Below are 17,214 nucleotides of genomic sequence, written 5' to 3'. Positions count from 1 at the left end.
GGGATCCGAACCCTCGGACGGGAGCGCCGCCGCGCTTCCCAAGCGGCGCACTATCCAGTGCGCCACCGGGCCGGCCCTTGTGAATTTTTTTTATAAACAAACATTTATTGAGAGCTTTCTGTTGAGGCAAGGTGGGCAATAGAAAGAAGACATGCTTCTTATGCTTATCATCATGAGCTTTTGAGTTAGCTTGAATGAGAACCATGTATATAAAAATAATGGACGGTATGAAAACACATGTAATAAATGTCTATTGAATGGTAGTGGCATTCTAGGAGAGACAAATAGTAAAAGCCAAAACATGAGTGAAGGACTGCATATATGACAGGTGATGACTATTCTGCCAAGAATGGGGAGCTTTTGCAGAGGAATAGTAATTGGAAGAGTAAACGTGACTTTTACATAGTGTGTAATCATAAATACAGTGATATTCTTTTCTGCTATGCTAAGTGCTTGGTTTTCTTAGTGTTAGAACCCTTTGATTTAAATGATGCAGTTTAAGGTGAAATGATTTTTTTCATGTGGCTCAATAAAACCAGTTAGCCAAAGCATTTCTTTTTCCTCCTTAGCTAGAAGAGGTCATTCTTTCTTTGGGAATACTTCCTGATATGTTATTGAATTTTATTTCCCAAATACCCTGTAGTCTACAAAGCAATCTTCTTGTTATTGTATACAACTCATCAGGCAGATCTATAGCTTATACCACAGAAGCTAATGTTCTATTTCTTAGCTGTATTTCTCTAGAAATTCAAATATCTTAGAGATCATAGAGACCTCTCATTTTACAAATGAAGTAAGTGATGCCCAAATAAATTGTGACTTGGTCAAAGTTACTTTGCTGTATGGGGGATTGATCTAGAACTAGAACCTAGAGCTCCTGATTCTGTCAATGTTTTATTCCATTATCCTCTGTTGCATTAATTATTGAATAAAATTAAATCAAGGTACTTTTCTGAAAAGCATCTTTTTAGGAACATTTTATTTGCAATTTCAAATGCTTTCATAAATTGCCTTAAATTGGGTAATACATTCTTTTGATTGGGGCTGTCAGATTTAAAAGTTGATGACTTTATAATTGTTTTTATACATATAATAATTTAGATTTCCATTATCATTCCCCTCCTTTGTGCATCTTATTTGAGCAAAGCCAAGAAGAGAGAGAGAGTGTGCGTATGGGGGTAGGGGCCTTTTCTTAATCCAGAATTTACAGTCTTTTGGTAGGTGTTGATGGCTAACAGTTACCACTTTTATGATTCTCTCATATCCCTGTTACTTTGCTGAATTTCAGATCTGTTCTTCTCCAAGTAGATGTTAATCCTCTTAGTTTTAAATTTTTATCCTTCAAGTTTCTGCCCTTTTAATTTAAGTCTATTTTTAATCTTCCATAACTTTAATTCCTAGATCATCCCTCTTCGTACTAGTTCTCTTTTCTTTAACTCATAGGATATATGGTATGGAGCCACCATACTAAGCCCTGGAATGCCTTACTCTGGATTTCTTTTACACAAGAGAATAAACCATTTGTGTTTAAATAAATATGGTCTGGTCACAGATGAACTTAATCTTAACTGGATCAGTACCTTATCTTATTTAATCCTTACAATAACCCTGATTCAGTCATTACTTAACTACCATGTAATTTTGCCCTCATTAGTTGAGGAGGCAGACATCCCACCTCAGCTAATCTGTGAGACTTCTATTTCTACCTAGGACAATCTCAGGAAGGAATTATTAAGGAATAAATATTACTTAAAAAGTTTTATTTTTACTCCAGCATTTTTGTATATACCCCACATATGCATATCCCTAGATAATTTCTCAAGGAGTTTTATTTATCTAGCATTTAAAAGCATCCTGTCCACATTTTTCCAACAGTTCCTTCTTTGTTAATAAACCATGTAACTTTATAACCATTTCTTTAGATGATATAAAATAATTTTCAGAAGCATAAACTATAGCCAGAAGGAACAAGTATTCTTAAGTTTCAGCTATGTACATCAATTCTGAGAAGTGAGTTGATAGCTTCTTTCTATTTTCATATTTCTGCTAAAACTAAATCATGAAATATAACTATTCTACTGTTTTCTCTTTGTGTACCTGTTTCTGGTCTCATCAAGAGACCTCTGAGACAGTAACACACATCTAATAACTTTAGTTAAACCGTGGGTGATTCACATATCAATATCTGATCAGGTAAGTAAACAGGCAAAACAGGTAGCAAAACACCTGGGTTATAGTAGGCACAATAGACACTACCGTCCTTTCTTTCCCCTTATAGCCATCCCCTCAAATTTAGTAGCCCAGCAATTGCTGGTTCCAAATAACCAATGAACATGTTGCTGGCCTTCATATGTTGAACAGAATCCTCAGCACCTAAAACTATGTCTGGCATTCAATAGGCATTTGTTGATTAAACAAATTTTATTATTTTTCTATAATGCCTTGAAAAGAAGTAGTAGAACCAAAAGAACTCTAATGGAGGAGAACATGACAATGATTAAAGTAACATTCTAAACGAAAGTGTCCTGTAAGCATTTAGAATTTATCAGTCTAGAGGTCCTAATGAGTCTTCAGAAGAAAGGTGATTTTTGAGAGAAAGAGAAATTGACTGAATAAAGAAGAGTAAAAGAAATAAGGACTGAACTTTTAGGGTCCAGGAAAAGGAAGTCAACAATGACGCAACAGTAATGATGCAAGATAAAGAATCATGTAGTGTCACAGAAATCAAGGCAGAGATAAATTGTAAGAAGGAATACTTGTGTTAGTCATGTCCAATACTGTGAGATAGTAACTTTTAAAGGGAAATAATGAAATTTTTTCTTTCCTCCAGTCTTATTCAAGCTCAACTAGGATGCATTCCCATACAAGATTTTGCTTTGACACAAGATACCTCGAAGATTTTCAGAAATGGCTCACGCATTACAAGATGTATGTTATAGGATTAGTGGATTTTTCAATATTTTTTCCAGAGAATTAGTATACTACATTTAATATTGGAAACTTTTTTTTAGGGTTGTCAGATTTTGTGGCTGCCCAAGAAAAGAAGTTTGCTGTGCTATTGAATAGTTTGATCTTAGCTAAGTGTTTTAGGTGTAAACTTTGGGAAAATTCTCTGCATGTATCCAAACAGCTGGAAAAAATTGGTACGTATTGAATACGGGCAGGTAGTTTGGCAATATCTGAAATTTACTTTGTATTTCACTGTTAGGAAAATTATTTTGTGATGATTATAGACCTTTGAGGAAAACACGTGTTTATAGGCCTAAATAAGATCTTATATTTTACTTTTGAAAATCTGATTATCATTTGCTCCTGCTTAAAGGATTTCATTTGAAATCAACTGAATAGTGCATGAGAAACCTAATAAAAATTAATATCCTCATTTTTAAAATTTGTTCTTATAAGTGAACTTTTGTTTTAGTAATTAGGTAACTATGTGATGCTCTCTCTTCTACTTTTATAACTAGTATTTTGTTTTAATCTCAATGACAAAGTACAAGTTTAGCCGTCTCAGCCATTCCTAATTAATTACAGAAAACTATGTCACTTATTTATATCTTAACTTTTTCTCTGTTTCGATAACAATAGGGTGTTAATACTGATCTTCATAGAGATTTGGTAGACGAAAGATTTGTGCCTGATTAATTCCTGTCCTTGGGGACTCTAGTAAGGTGTGCACTGAAAAACTCTAATGGGTGTCATTTGAAAGACTGGGATCTGTGACCCTATTCCTTTTTAGATAGCTAGAATTCTAAAAAGAGAGTTTTCATATAACTGATAGCCTTGTTAGTTTTACAATTTTGTATACGTCTTGGGGATGTTAAAAAATTATGTAATGGGTTTTTAGGGATTGTCTTGTTGTTCTTTTGAACAAGTTCTCCAGCTGTTTTGTGAGGAAGTCCTACTTTTTATTTCTGTGAAATTTGAAATTAGTGGTGGGGCAGAGGGCTGACAGGAAGTCCTGGGAGATGGAATGGAGGTGGGGATTGTCTGGTGAAAGTAAGGTCAAAATAGGGGAGAGATTTTGATGGGAAAGCTAACCTTCCTACAGAAGTCCTGGCAAACCAAATGCCACACCCATCCTACAAAGGCAAGGGTTCTGAATTTGGAAGAAGTTTTCTTACAATATTTAGAAAATAGCAACTTACAGAAAATTTTTAAAATTTTGCTTATTAGTAATCATTTAAACTAACTTACAATATAAGTTAACTTAATTTGACTATAATTGAAAAAGCCAGTCTTTCAGACTTTCTAGAATATTGTCAGTCTGCATCCGTTATATTCTGTCCCTTCCAGAGTGTTGAATACTAACCTGCTTTTTCACACATACTCCATACAGATAAACAGAAAGAAGCAAATATTGCCGAGGAAAAAAAAGCATGCAATAGAAAAGTGAGAGAATCCAAACAAAAAAGCAAATCTAAATTCTTACTGAGCATTATGAGAAAAACAATGAATACAAATTGATTTTCAACAGTATCTATAAACTAAAAAGTTAGAAGTTAGGAAATATTTTGAGAGAAATGGAAATGAACATTAAGGAAGTATGAATACAAGAAGGTGAATCTTAAAAGGAATGAGTAAGAGAAATTCCCAAGAATAGTTAAAGGTATGAGTAAGGAAATAGGGGTATCATACCTCCACCAGTAATACACATGTCTTAGACAAGGTGGTAATGCTATAGAATTATATACAGTATCTGCTATTTTGGGATTTGGATAAATTCATTTGTAGGAGTGTGAGAATTTTAAATTCCAGCTTCTGAAAATATAAGAAAACAGAAAAGGTCCTAAGGTGAAAATGAACTCGATGTATGTAAAGAACAAATTAAAAGCCAGTGTGGCTGCAGAGAAGTTAGCAAGAGGAGAGTGGGAGGTAATTAGATGGGGGGGATAGGCTGTGGTTAAGTCATTTAGCTAAGGGAATTTGGCCACAGTAAAGAAATTGCCACTTCGTTCTAAATGCAGTGGAAAGGCATTGGAAGTTTTAGGCAGAAGAATAAAATTATCCGATTTAGGTTCAGAAACATAGAACTATTTCTAAGACAGAAATGCTCAGAGAGCCATAGCTTCACAAAGCAGTATTCCCAACCCTGAACCATGTTGCCTTTCTTTCAAACAAAAGTATAAAAGTATGCATGTCTTGGTGCTTGCCCTATGGATGACATATAGTAAAACTAAGGGTTGAGTCATCATGTGAACCTGAGAGTTCATTCTTTTATAAATTTAGCAAATGCATATTTTATTTCAATTTGAGAATATAAATGTGAATGGTCAAATAATGTCACAACCCAAATAATCCAACTGAAAACTTAAAAAAAAAACTTTAGAAGTTAGCTATTTGACTGGATTAATTTTTTTTTACTAACGTAGTTGTTAAATATTTAAGTATAGATTTCACTTAAAGTTAGTTATTTAAAAATTGCTGTTTGACAAATTTTCCACAGGTATAACATTGTCAAATGCAATGGTAAATGCGGGTTTGACTTCCTTTAAAAAAATAGAAGAAACGGATGCAAGGAAACTTGAACTGGTATTTAGTATTCGCTTATTTCTAACGTTACCTGAATTCTATCTAAATTCTAAAGCCTAACTTTTATATCTTAATTTCTATTAAATAATTATTTTCTTTCTCATAGTAATGAATATTTTAACTTACCAAGGTTTTGTGTCATAAGCATTATTAAAACCACTCATTCTAAAAAATACTTTACTAAAAGAATTTTAAGTGTTATGGTAAGAATATAATGATGTAAATGTTTTTAGATTTTAAATAGACATCCCCCTTTTGGAACCCAGATAAAAGAAACTGTGATGTATCTACCAAAATATGAACTGGAACTGGAACAGGTAAATATTTCTTGTTTCTTAGATGTTTTGGTTGTCTTTTTAGAAATAAAGCTATCCATAACTAGGCTTATAGCAGAATATTAGTAGTGCAGTTATTTTTGAACACTTTTTATACTTATCTTATTTTTCCTCTTAGAAGATTATTTATTTATTTTTAGTTGACATGCGATATTGTGCATATTTATGGGGTACAGAGTGACATTTTGATAAAAGTATACAATGTGTGATACATTGTATACAAATATACCTGTATACAAATCACGTAATTGGCATATTCTATCACCACAAACATTTATCATATCTTTGTATTGACAACATTTGAACTCTCTCCTAGCCATTTGAAAATATACAATAAACTACATTATAGTCACCTAGCACTACTATAGAACACTAGAAGTTATTCTTCCTATCTAGCTGTGAGTTTGTATTTGTTAACCAACCTCTTCCTATCCCCCCACCCCATCCTTTTTTAAAGATTGCAAGATATAGTGATACCATGGCGGAAATATTAGTGACTGTTATATTAAGAAACTTTGAACAGCTACAAACTAAAAGAACAGCACCGGATTCTCACTATGTTACTTTAATTATAGGGGATGCAGACAATCAAGTAGTTTATTTTAAGCACAAAATTATGTAAGTGTGAATTTCTGATATTTTGACTTTAAGTATATGCCATAAAGGAAAAATTCGACTAGAAAAAAAGAGTAATGAGATCACTGTGAGATCAATTAAATTACATTTTCCTGGTACAAAAATGGGGTAGTTTCTCTATTTGTCTATTAAAGAATGTATTAACATTGGGTCTGTTGTTTTAAATTGTTATATTTAGTGTTCAAATGAACAAGTATCAAATCTATCACCATGGTCTGAACCAAGTGAATAGATGACCTTTAGGAGGCTTTTCATATTTTGTTGCTTTTCTTCAGTCATTCATGGCCTTATTACTATTTGGATGCAGTGTTCTTCTTACTTCAAAATTTGTCTTCTATTTACAAATTAAAATCTAACAAACTACTGTAGCTCCATTGTAGGATCCAGGCAACCAGATCAAATATATGAGGGTACTTCAAAAAGTTTATGAAAAGATTTGTATTATCTTTTAATTCTGTTTTTTTTTTCCACAAACTTTTTGAAGTACCCTCATATAATGGAGATACCGTCCCTTATACTTAGTTCTGTAGCATGCCATTCTATAATTTTTACTTCAGACTTTTTCCAAGTACTATTATTTTCTCTCAGGATGTCATAAGCAAACTCTAAGGATATCAGTTATAGCTACAGCTAATATTTTTTGAGGACTTAGTAGGTCTCAAGTATTGAATTGTTTAATATTTGTATGAAACAGGTGCTGTCATTCTTCCACATTTTGTAGTGGAGGAAATTGATACAAAGAGAATTTAATCAGTTTGGCCAAGGTCATACAGCTACTTAATGGTAAAGTCTAGATTTGAATCCAAGTATTTTGACTCCAGAGCCTATGCTCCTAACCATACTGTTATACTTGTAAGTTCAGGAATTGCAGTGACTCTGAAGCGGGAATCTGCTCATTGTTGCCAGTATATTGAAGCATGTTTTTCCAAGAAGTCACATGCAAAGTTCCCAAAGGGACAACAGTGGCTAATAGGATATCCCTTTCACTGGTAACTGCTCTCCTACAACTAGCCATGGCACACTTAAAGAGAATATGCTGTTGTACAAATATATGTTCTCTGTGATTACTAAATCTGATGGTAGTCCTGACCATATGGGACTAAAATAAGTTCAATCATAAAACTGGTTGCTGGTTGGTTTGTGATGTGAATAGATACAAAATAGTTCATATCAATTTTAAAGATACTATTGAAGTTGCTCTCACAAGTACATGTAAGTTCTTTATATAGCTAGTTTAATGTGGCAGTGATTTAGGGACAACCTCATGTTTTATAGCAACTATATATTCCAGGTGGGCCTGAAATGAGTCAATGCAACTTGGAGTCAGCTGTAGTTAAGAAAATTATGGTCAAGAAAGTTCCACTGAAACTTCATTCTCCCTCCTCAGAATTTGGGGAAAGTAGTTTTCAGTAATCTATCAGTTTATTACTAGAGAGGACCTATCTCAGGAACAATCAGTCCTTGAATATCAATATATTATTTCATTTAGTATTTGTATCACTATTAAATTATACATTACTATTTTTCAGGGATTCTGTTTTGCTAAAAGCTGGAAGTTGGACTAAAAAGATTGATGTGAAGAAAGCTCTTAAATCCGAAGATCTTAGCATAAATCTAATTAGTTCTGAATTTGGTAAGTTGATTGAAGTAATGGAGACATGAATGTAAAGAATATGAGGGAACTTCAAAAAATTTGTGGAAAAATAGGATTGAAAGGTATTATGAATCTTTCCTTGAGCTTTTTGAAGTATCCTCATATGATATCACTTAAAAATTATTTCCTGTATGCTGATATGGAAAACAGTAAAAATGATATTATGTAAAAATAATGTATTTAGATAATACAAATAAACTTTAGAGGAAATTTACATAATTAGATATGTAAGTAATAGCATGGACCATGATAACATGATTAAAATTTTATCTGTTCATTTATAGACATTTTGTTTTCCAGGATAGTTAAATTTAAGTTATTGTAGGAATATTGACTTATTTTTATAGAGATGGATGTATAAATTTTCATTTGTCATATTTTTAAACCTTAATATTTTAATATCCTGGACTTCTTAGCACTAGAATTTATAAAAATATAAGAGATATAATATAAAAATAAATAATTGGTCTCATGTATGGACTTTTATGATTTATGATTTAAGAATTGGTATTGTATACTTTTATTCTTTTTCCAGTTGGACTTGATATTCAGCAGAAATTTACAGTCTTTTACTTAGGTCCCAAGAGGTTTGGAAATCAAATAATTATGCAAAGAAAATCAGAAACAGAGATTTCCCATCCTAAACATCTAGATATATCTGCTGTAGCAGGACCCAATAAAGGTAAATAGCTCTATTAATTCCTATTTTATATTAAAGCAAAGATATGTCTAGGGAGGAATGTCAGTGTTATAGTACTGCTTCACTCAGACTGTGGATGCTCCAGAATTAGATATTATGCTTTATAACAATTTCATTCATAATACATAGTAGGGATTCTCTCTTATAGTTAGTATTTGTCAAATTGGGGTGATATTTGGGGCACAAATTATATGAATAGTCTTTTGGTATACATTTTCCTTTTTCCATACCCATTCCATTTTTATGGCCATTGTCAGGGGAGAGCAAGTGATGTAAAAGAATCTACAGATTTGATGAGGCAAAACAGAATGAAAATTAATTAATTTTTTTTTATAATGGGAATTTTCAAACATACACAAAAGTAGAAGTGTATAGTGAACCCTCTTGTACTCATTTCCCACCTTAAACCTTGATGAACTCATGGCTAATATGGTTTCATCTATAACTCTCTTCAATTTTCCCCTTTCATATTTTGCAGCAAATCTCAGATATTATATTATTTCTTCCATAAATGTTTTATTATATATTTGTAAGTGGCAGATTTTTTTTAAAAAACATAACTACCTTACTTTTATACATAAAAAGCTATTTAATGTCATCCAATATTGAGTCAATGTTTGAACTGCTAATTGTCTCATAAATGTTGTGGGTACACCATCTTGATACTATCTAGATATACCAGATTGGTTGCAGAATCTGAAGTGAAGAACTAGTTGGGTAAGTTTAATGATAGATTGGATATAACCAAATTGTCTCATAAATGTTGTGGGTACACCATCTTGATACTATCTAGATATACCAGATTGGTTCCAGAATCTGAAGTGAAGAACTAGTTGGGTAAGTTTAATGATAGATTGGATATAACCGAACACAGGATTTTTGAGCTGTAAGACACATGAATAGAAATTATCCATACTGAATCCCAGAGGCAAGAGAATGGAAAGAACACAAAAGAACATAATACTCAAAAAGTCTAACATATGTGTAATTAAAGTCTCAGAAGCAGAGTAGAGAGAGAATGGGACAAAATAACTTTCAAAGAGACAATGGCTTAGAATATTCCAAAACAATGAAAGACATCAACACACAGATTTAAAATGTCAGCAAACCCCAAGCAGAGATAAATACACAGAAAATCACACCTGGACACATTGTAGCACAACTGCTAAACATCTTAAAAAGTAGACACAAAAAAACTACACATTACTTTCAAAAGAGCAACAATGAAACTGACTGCAGACTTCTCAATTATTATTATTATTATTTTTTTTTTTTAAAAGATGACCGGCAAGGGGATCTTAACCCTTGGCTTGGTGTTGTCAGCACCACGCTCAGCCAGTGAGCGAACCGGCCATCCCGATATGGGATCCGAACCCGTGGCCTTGGTGTTATCAGCACCGCACTCTACCGAGTGAGCCACACTCCGGCCCAGCCTTCTCAATTATAATGATGGAAAACAGAACATATCAGAATGTCAGCTTCAAATTGCTGCCAACCTCTATTTCTATGCCCAGTGGAAAATGTCCTTCAAAGTGAAAATGAAGTAGATACATAGAGAAAAAAAATAACTGAATAACCTTATCATTACTACTAAATTTATCATCCTGAATTAAAATGAATACTAAAAGGAGTTCCTTAGAGGAAAATGGTCACAGGTGAAAATATAGAAAGGCAGGAGAGAATGAAAAACAGTGGAAAGGGTAAATATATGGCTGAATATAAATTGACTATGTAAAATGATAGTTGAAATGACTTACAAAGTTTAAAATATATGTGGAATTAAAATGAACAAAACAAAAAGGTGTTTATCTCAACACTATGCCATATCAAAGAATATAGGAAAAAAATAAGGAAGACAAAAGCAGGAATCAATGAAATATAAGATGTAAATGTATGACAGAGACTGAGATTTGGTTCTTTGAAAAGATTAATATAATTAAGAAGCCCCTAATAAGACTGATTAAGGAAAAGAGAGAGAAAACACAAATTTATAATATCAAGAATGAAAAAGGGGATAGATATCACTACATATTTTACACTCTTTAAAAATTTACTAAAGACAATACAAGCATAAAGACTAGATATTATTTACAACTTTACAATAATAAATTTGACATAGTTTGAGTTAAAATGAAAAATTCCTTGAGAAGCAAAACTTATGAAAACTGACAGAAGAAATGATAATCTGAGTAGTCTGACAGTAGTAATGAAATTGAAGCAATTATTAAAAATCTTTCCATAAAAAAACCTGAGGCTTGGATGACTTCACTGGTAAATTTTCCCAAACAATTAAGAAATAATATCAAACTTATCCAAACTTTTCCAGAGAATAAAGAAATATTTTCTAGTGTGGCCGGTATGACCTTAATTTCAAAACCTGACACAAGGACATAAAAAGAAAGGATGTTACCAATCTGACTCATAGACATAGATCTAAGAGTCCTTAATAAAATATTAGCAAGCTAAATCCAGCAATATATTTTAAAATATAAATTAAATGTATTGCACAATACAGCACAATTAAGTATAACTCATTCCATGTATGGAAGAGTGGCTTAGCATTAAAAAATGGATCAATATAATTCAATACATGAATGGAAAAAAAAAGAGAAAACTATGTGATCTTCTTGATAGGTGTCAAAAAATTTTGACAAGATTCAATACTTGTATATGGTTTTAAAACTCTTGGTAAACTAGAAATAGGAGGGAACTTCTTTAGTATTTTGAAGAATATCAAGGACAGCCTAGTTAGTTCACTTGGTTAGAGTGAGGTGTTATAACATTGAGGTGAAGGGTTCAGATCCCCTTACTGGCCAGCCACCAAAAAAAAAAAAAATACAAAAAATTATAGCAAATGTCATACTCAATAGTGAAATATTCAAAACTTTCCTATTGAGAAGGATAGTGATACAAGAATGCTCTTTATTATTACTTCTATTTAACATGGTTTGGAAGTTCTAGTCAGTACAATAATATAAGAAAAAGAAAAAAGGGATAGGATTGGAGGGAAAGAAAGAAATTGTCATTATTTGCAAGCAACATGATTATATACCCAGAAAATCCAAAAGACTCTATAGACCACCATAAAAATTAATATATAAATTTAGAAATATCACTGGATACAGTCAATATAAAAACAATTGTACAATAGCATCAAAGAGAATAAAATACTTAGGAATAAATTTTACCAAGAAGTGTAAGAAATGAACACTGAAAACTTATAAAACACCACTGAAAGAAATTAAAGAAGGCCTAAATAAACATGGGAAAGATATCCCATGTTCATGGATCAAAAGACTTAATATTGTTAAGACGGCACCACTTCCCAAATTAATTCACAGATTCAACACAATCCCTATCAAAATTCCAGCTGTGATTTTTTTTTTGCAGAAATTCACAAGCTGATCTTAAAACTCATATGGAAATGCAAGGGTCCCAGAATAGCCAAAACAATCTAGAAAAAAAAAAACAAAAAAAACAAAGTTGGAGGACTCACAATTCCCAACTTCAAAACTTACTACAAAGCTATAGTAATCAAGACAATGTGGTACTGGCATAATAATAAACATATAGATCAATGGACTATAATTGCAAGTACATAAATAAGCCCATACACCTATGGGTTATTGATTTTTGACAAGAATGACAAAACAATTCAATGGGAAAAGAATAGTCTTTCATCAAATAGGGCTGGGCACCTGAATAGCCACATGCAAAAGGATGAACCCCTGCATCACACCATACACAAAAGTAACTCAAAATGGTTTAAAGACCTAAAGGTAAAAGTTAAAACTATAAAACTCTAAGAAGACAAAATGTGTGTATGTCCTCATGATCTTGTTTAGGCAATGTTTTCTTAAATATGACACCTAAAGCTCAAGCAACCAAAGAAAACATAGGTGATGTATTTGTCAGGGTTCTCCAGACAGAAAGAATCATTAGGATATGTTATAAATATATGAGAGGGGATTTATTTGGAGAATTACTTTATGCAATTGTGAAGAAAAGTCCCACAATAGGTCGTCAGCAAACCCATGGCTCAGTCCATGTCCGAAGGCCTCAAAGCCAGGTAAGCTGATGGTGTCCTTGATGTAAGTCCTGGAACCCAAAGCCAAAGAGTCTCAAGCTCTGATGTCCGTGGACAGGAGAGAAGGTATATCCCAGCTCCAGGAGATAGAGAGGGAGATTTACCTTTTTTCTGTGTCTTTCATTCTCTCCAGCTCCCTAGTGGATTGAGTGGTTCCCGCCCACATTGAGGGCAGGCCTTTTCCACTCAGTCCATTCTGGCTCTCACATTAATCTCTGCTGGAAACACCCTTACAGACACACCTAAAAAGATAGCTTTACCAGGTTTCTCGGCATTCCTTAATGTAATCAAGTTGACACCTAGAATTAACCTTCACAAGTGAATTGGACTTAATCAAGATTAAAAACTTTTGCACTTCAAAGGACACTATCAAGAAAGTGAAAAGACAGCCCACACTGTGGGAGAAAATATTTGCAAATCATGTATCTGATAAGGGACTAATGTCTAGTATATATAAAGGAATCTTGCAACTCAACAATAAAAAGACTAGTAACCCAATTAAAACTATTCAAGTGAGTTGAATAGACATTTTTCCAAGGAAACAATGTAAATGGCCAATACACAAATGAAAAATTGCCCAACATTGTTAGTCAGTATGGAAATGTAAATCAAAACCTCCGTGAGATACCACTTCCTACCAACTAGAATAGCTTTAGTCAAAAAGTTGGACAATAACAAGTGTTGATGAGGATGGGGAGAAACTGGAACCCTTATGCATTGCTAGTGGGAATGTAAAATTGTTCAGCTGCTTTGAAAAACAGTTGGCAACAATTCCACTTCTAGGCTGCTATGGTTTGAGTGTACCCCCCAAATTTTGTGTTGGAAACTTAATCCCCATATTCATAAGTTGATGGCATTTGGATGTGGGGCCTTTGGGAGGTAATTAGGATTAGATAAGGTTATCAGAATGGGGACTCCTGGCAGGGGAGAAGAGGGTCTTGGTGGCCCTTGGGCCAGCAAGACCACTAATAGGTTTCCCGTGGACCCACACAGGACTGAGGAGCCACAACAAATGAAAAAGAGGAGCCACTTAGAGGCTGGTGAGTCATTGCAAGGGACCAGAGCACAACCTGTCCCATAGGAAGTGTTTGCAGCACGGGCAGTGGGAGAGACGGGCCCACCAGGGGAACACTGGGGCACAGCAAAGATAGCTGATCTGCCTCCCAATCAGCATAGGACCACTCAGAGAAGACTGGTCACGGATATAGAATTGCATGGGGTGCAGTTTGATGAAAAGACTCAGGTCCAGACCAGTATTTCTACACAATCCAGGTGTAGCAGATTTCACTAAACTGGGAAGTACCTGTAAAGCCAACTATTAGGACTGGTATTTCTACACAATCCAGGTGTAGCAGATTTCACTAAACTGGGAAGTACCTGTAAAGCCAACTATTAGGACTGGTGCTGCACAAAAAGCCTTCCGCAGGGAATCAGCAGCAAAGCAGCAATTTAGCTCAACCACAGAGCTCAAGTACTGGTCCCCACAGGAAGTTCCCCCACTTTAGAAGTAAGCAAAGGACAACAAATTAGTTCCAGCACAAAGTTTAAGTGATGGGAACAGCAAATATTCCAATACAGAACTGAAAGAAAAAACAGGGTATGAATTGGGGCCTGCCTGGGGTCCTGAAGAATGGATCCAGGGACTGGACCCTCCTCCCAGAACCAGGCACACCACCACCATCATGGGGCCTGCCTGGGGCCGTGAGGTATGGAAGCAATCTACAGATTGCTTTGGGTAGTATAGGAATCATTCTTGATTATTCCCTTTCCTTTGTCCCACATTTAATATATCAGCATGTCCTATCATTTTATCTCCAAAATTTCTCTTGCAAGTATGACATTGTAGGCCCTCAATAAGTGTCTGTTGAATGAAGTTGGAGGAATACCTTCTTAAATGGGTGTGTTAATAAGCAATTGAAGAAAAAGTATGTGAAAATGTTTTGTGAACCAATAATGTACTTCCTAAGTGTTGCCATTGTTGATGTTATATACCATATTTGCTCTTTGAGAGAAGTACTTTTCATTTTCCTATTTTTTTCCTTAAAAAAAAAATCTCATGATGTATATATTTGTATATAGAAAAGGAAAAAGGGTTTCTGCCTAGATTTCAAGGACCCTATTTCTCTTAGAACTGACTTCCACATCAAAGAAGTAGCTATGATTGTCTTGTTTATACTGCATTCTCCTCAGACCTCCATTCTGGCCACTATTTTCCTGAATGCAAAATGATCAGGAACCAGGGTAACCTTCTTTCATTTAATCCCAAATCTAAATTCCCAGAAGTAAAGAAATCCCTTAGTTTAAGAAAGACAGTTTGGGGGCCGGCCCGGTGGCGCACTGGATAGTGTGCCGCTTGGGAAGCGTGGCGGCACTCCCGCCCGAGGGTTCGGATTCCACATACAGACCGGTTCCCGCTCACTGGCTGAGCGAGGCGCGGGAGCAACACCGAGGGTTGCGATCCTGTTGCCGGTCCCTGGTCCGGTACAGGGGCAACCTGCGATCCGTTGCCGGACACGGAAAAAAGACAAAAAAAAAAAAAAAAAAAATCCGAGAAAGACAGTTTGGGATTAGGACTACACTCAGATAATACAAACTCAGCCATCAGATGGCCATCTTTTACCACATGCAAAGAATCAAAGATAGCTGGATTCTGGAAGAGAAGACTAAAAGAGTGGTAGAAAGAGAAGCAAAGGTGAGAATGCTAGAGCTGGGGATCTGATGACTTTCCATTTTATGATTCCAGTGCCTCCTGAAGCCTTGCTGCATTGCTGCTTTTGGGTTCTGTGAGATTCTGTGTTCACATACTTCCCTCATCCCCTCACCAGTTTTTTTTTTTTTTTTTTTTTGTTGTTGTTAAAATAGCTTGAGTTGTTTCTGTTACTTGCAGCTGTAGTGAATGTTGGCATATCTGCTATACTTCTCACTAGCATGAGCCTTTCATAAAGGCAAAAGTTCCCCCACATGTTCAGCACAACCCTGTGGAAAGCAGACAAAAGGATACTTATCAAACAAATAATGTTTTGTTATACACACATACACACACCTTTCAAGTACATACATATACAGCCTTCCCAAATCTTATGAACTTATGCACATCTCAGTTGTACAATTGAATTCTTACATGCAAATTCATGCTCGTGTATCTTCAAATGAAAATACACAATTATACCTTTAAACATAACATACATACACTATGTGCATTTTCTTTTTTAGTAACTAACACAATGGAAGGAGCCATAGATATACTCTACTAAGGTAGTGACACAGAATTTGTGCTTTTTTAAAACAATCCAAATTTCAGTTGTTCTGATCTCTTCTCAGAATGTTATTAAATGATGCAAACTGATATTTAGTTCAGAGAAGATAGTTGCTAAGTGGTTATTTCCAAATGTGCTTGCAAGTTCAACAAATGTTTCAATATTGTGTATGAGTATTTTCAAATTATAGAACTCTATGTAAAAACAAAAATATGCACCTTAGTGAACATAAGGTAATTGGAAATTCTTGTTATGCTTCCTAGAACTCTTTGAAAACATTCTTTTAGCTGTAGTTTCTCATATATGGTTATAGTTCCAAGAGATTAATTTTCTTAAAATTTGAGAAAAATATTTTTTGTTATTTTTAAGATATGCCAATGTGAAAATACTTTTTTAGTTGCTAAAACAAAAATTAAAAAAATTTTCTTATTATATGAAAATTAGGCATTCATACTTCTTGTCTTTTAAATGCATTCTCTCTTTTTGGGGGGCAGCTGGCCAATAAGGAGATCCAAACCCTTGATCTTGATGTTATAACAGCGTAACTGCATTCTCAATAAGAAGTATGAGCTTTGTTAAATTTGAAGAAAATTGATTTGGCATTAGTGAATTCATTTGCATTTGCTATATCTTTCTGAGTATGAAAATTTAATGTACATGAATAAACGCAAGGGTAAAACCAGTGTTCAGGCACATGGAAGTATGTACATTTAAACACTAGTCAAAGGGTAGTCTAGTTTTCTTTATACTCTTTGGTGTATATGTGCATTAAATTGCAAAATCCAAGACTCCATTTCACCAGTATGATCCTTTTTTTGGTAAATCAATAACGAAATGATAGTAAAATATTTGACAGAAAAATGAAATGGAGATTCTCTTGTCATTTAAAAAAAAGTAAACCATTAACTGTATTAATCTATGATTAGTATAAATCAAGAACTGCAAAAGTCGGGCCGGCCCGGTGGCGCACTGCTACAGTGTGCCGCTTGGGAAGCGCGGCGGCGCTCCCGCCG

The 17,214-nt window shown here is 34.3% G+C and overlaps 1 protein-coding gene across 1 annotated transcript in view; it reads left to right on the top strand.

The window, feature by feature from the left end:
• HFM1 (HFM1, ATP-dependent DNA helicase homolog (S. cerevisiae)) overlaps nucleotides 1-17,214 on the top strand; it is a gene marked incomplete at its 5' end in the record, with an annotated part of 91,488 nt that overhangs the window by 51,264 nt on the left and 23,010 nt on the right. The window contains 7 exons of the mRNA XM_008589732.1: nucleotides 2,831-2,928; nucleotides 3,012-3,143; nucleotides 5,447-5,532; nucleotides 5,766-5,849; nucleotides 6,325-6,485; nucleotides 8,033-8,136; nucleotides 8,693-8,839. Of these exons, the coding sequence (XP_008587954.1) occupies nucleotides 2,831-2,928; nucleotides 3,012-3,143; nucleotides 5,447-5,532; nucleotides 5,766-5,849; nucleotides 6,325-6,485; nucleotides 8,033-8,136; nucleotides 8,693-8,839 (812 nt within the window). The remainder of the gene's footprint in view (nucleotides 1-2,830; nucleotides 2,929-3,011; nucleotides 3,144-5,446; nucleotides 5,533-5,765; nucleotides 5,850-6,324; nucleotides 6,486-8,032; nucleotides 8,137-8,692; nucleotides 8,840-17,214) is intronic.

The sequence above is a fragment of the Galeopterus variegatus genome, unplaced genomic scaffold (assembly GCF_000696425.1).
Source record: "Galeopterus variegatus unplaced genomic scaffold, G_variegatus-3.0.2 Scaffold5621, whole genome shotgun sequence".
NCBI lineage: Eukaryota > Metazoa > Chordata > Mammalia > Dermoptera > Cynocephalidae > Galeopterus > Galeopterus variegatus.
The sequence above is the reverse complement of the archived record's forward strand: the minus strand, read 5'-3'. Positions and strand labels throughout refer to the sequence as shown.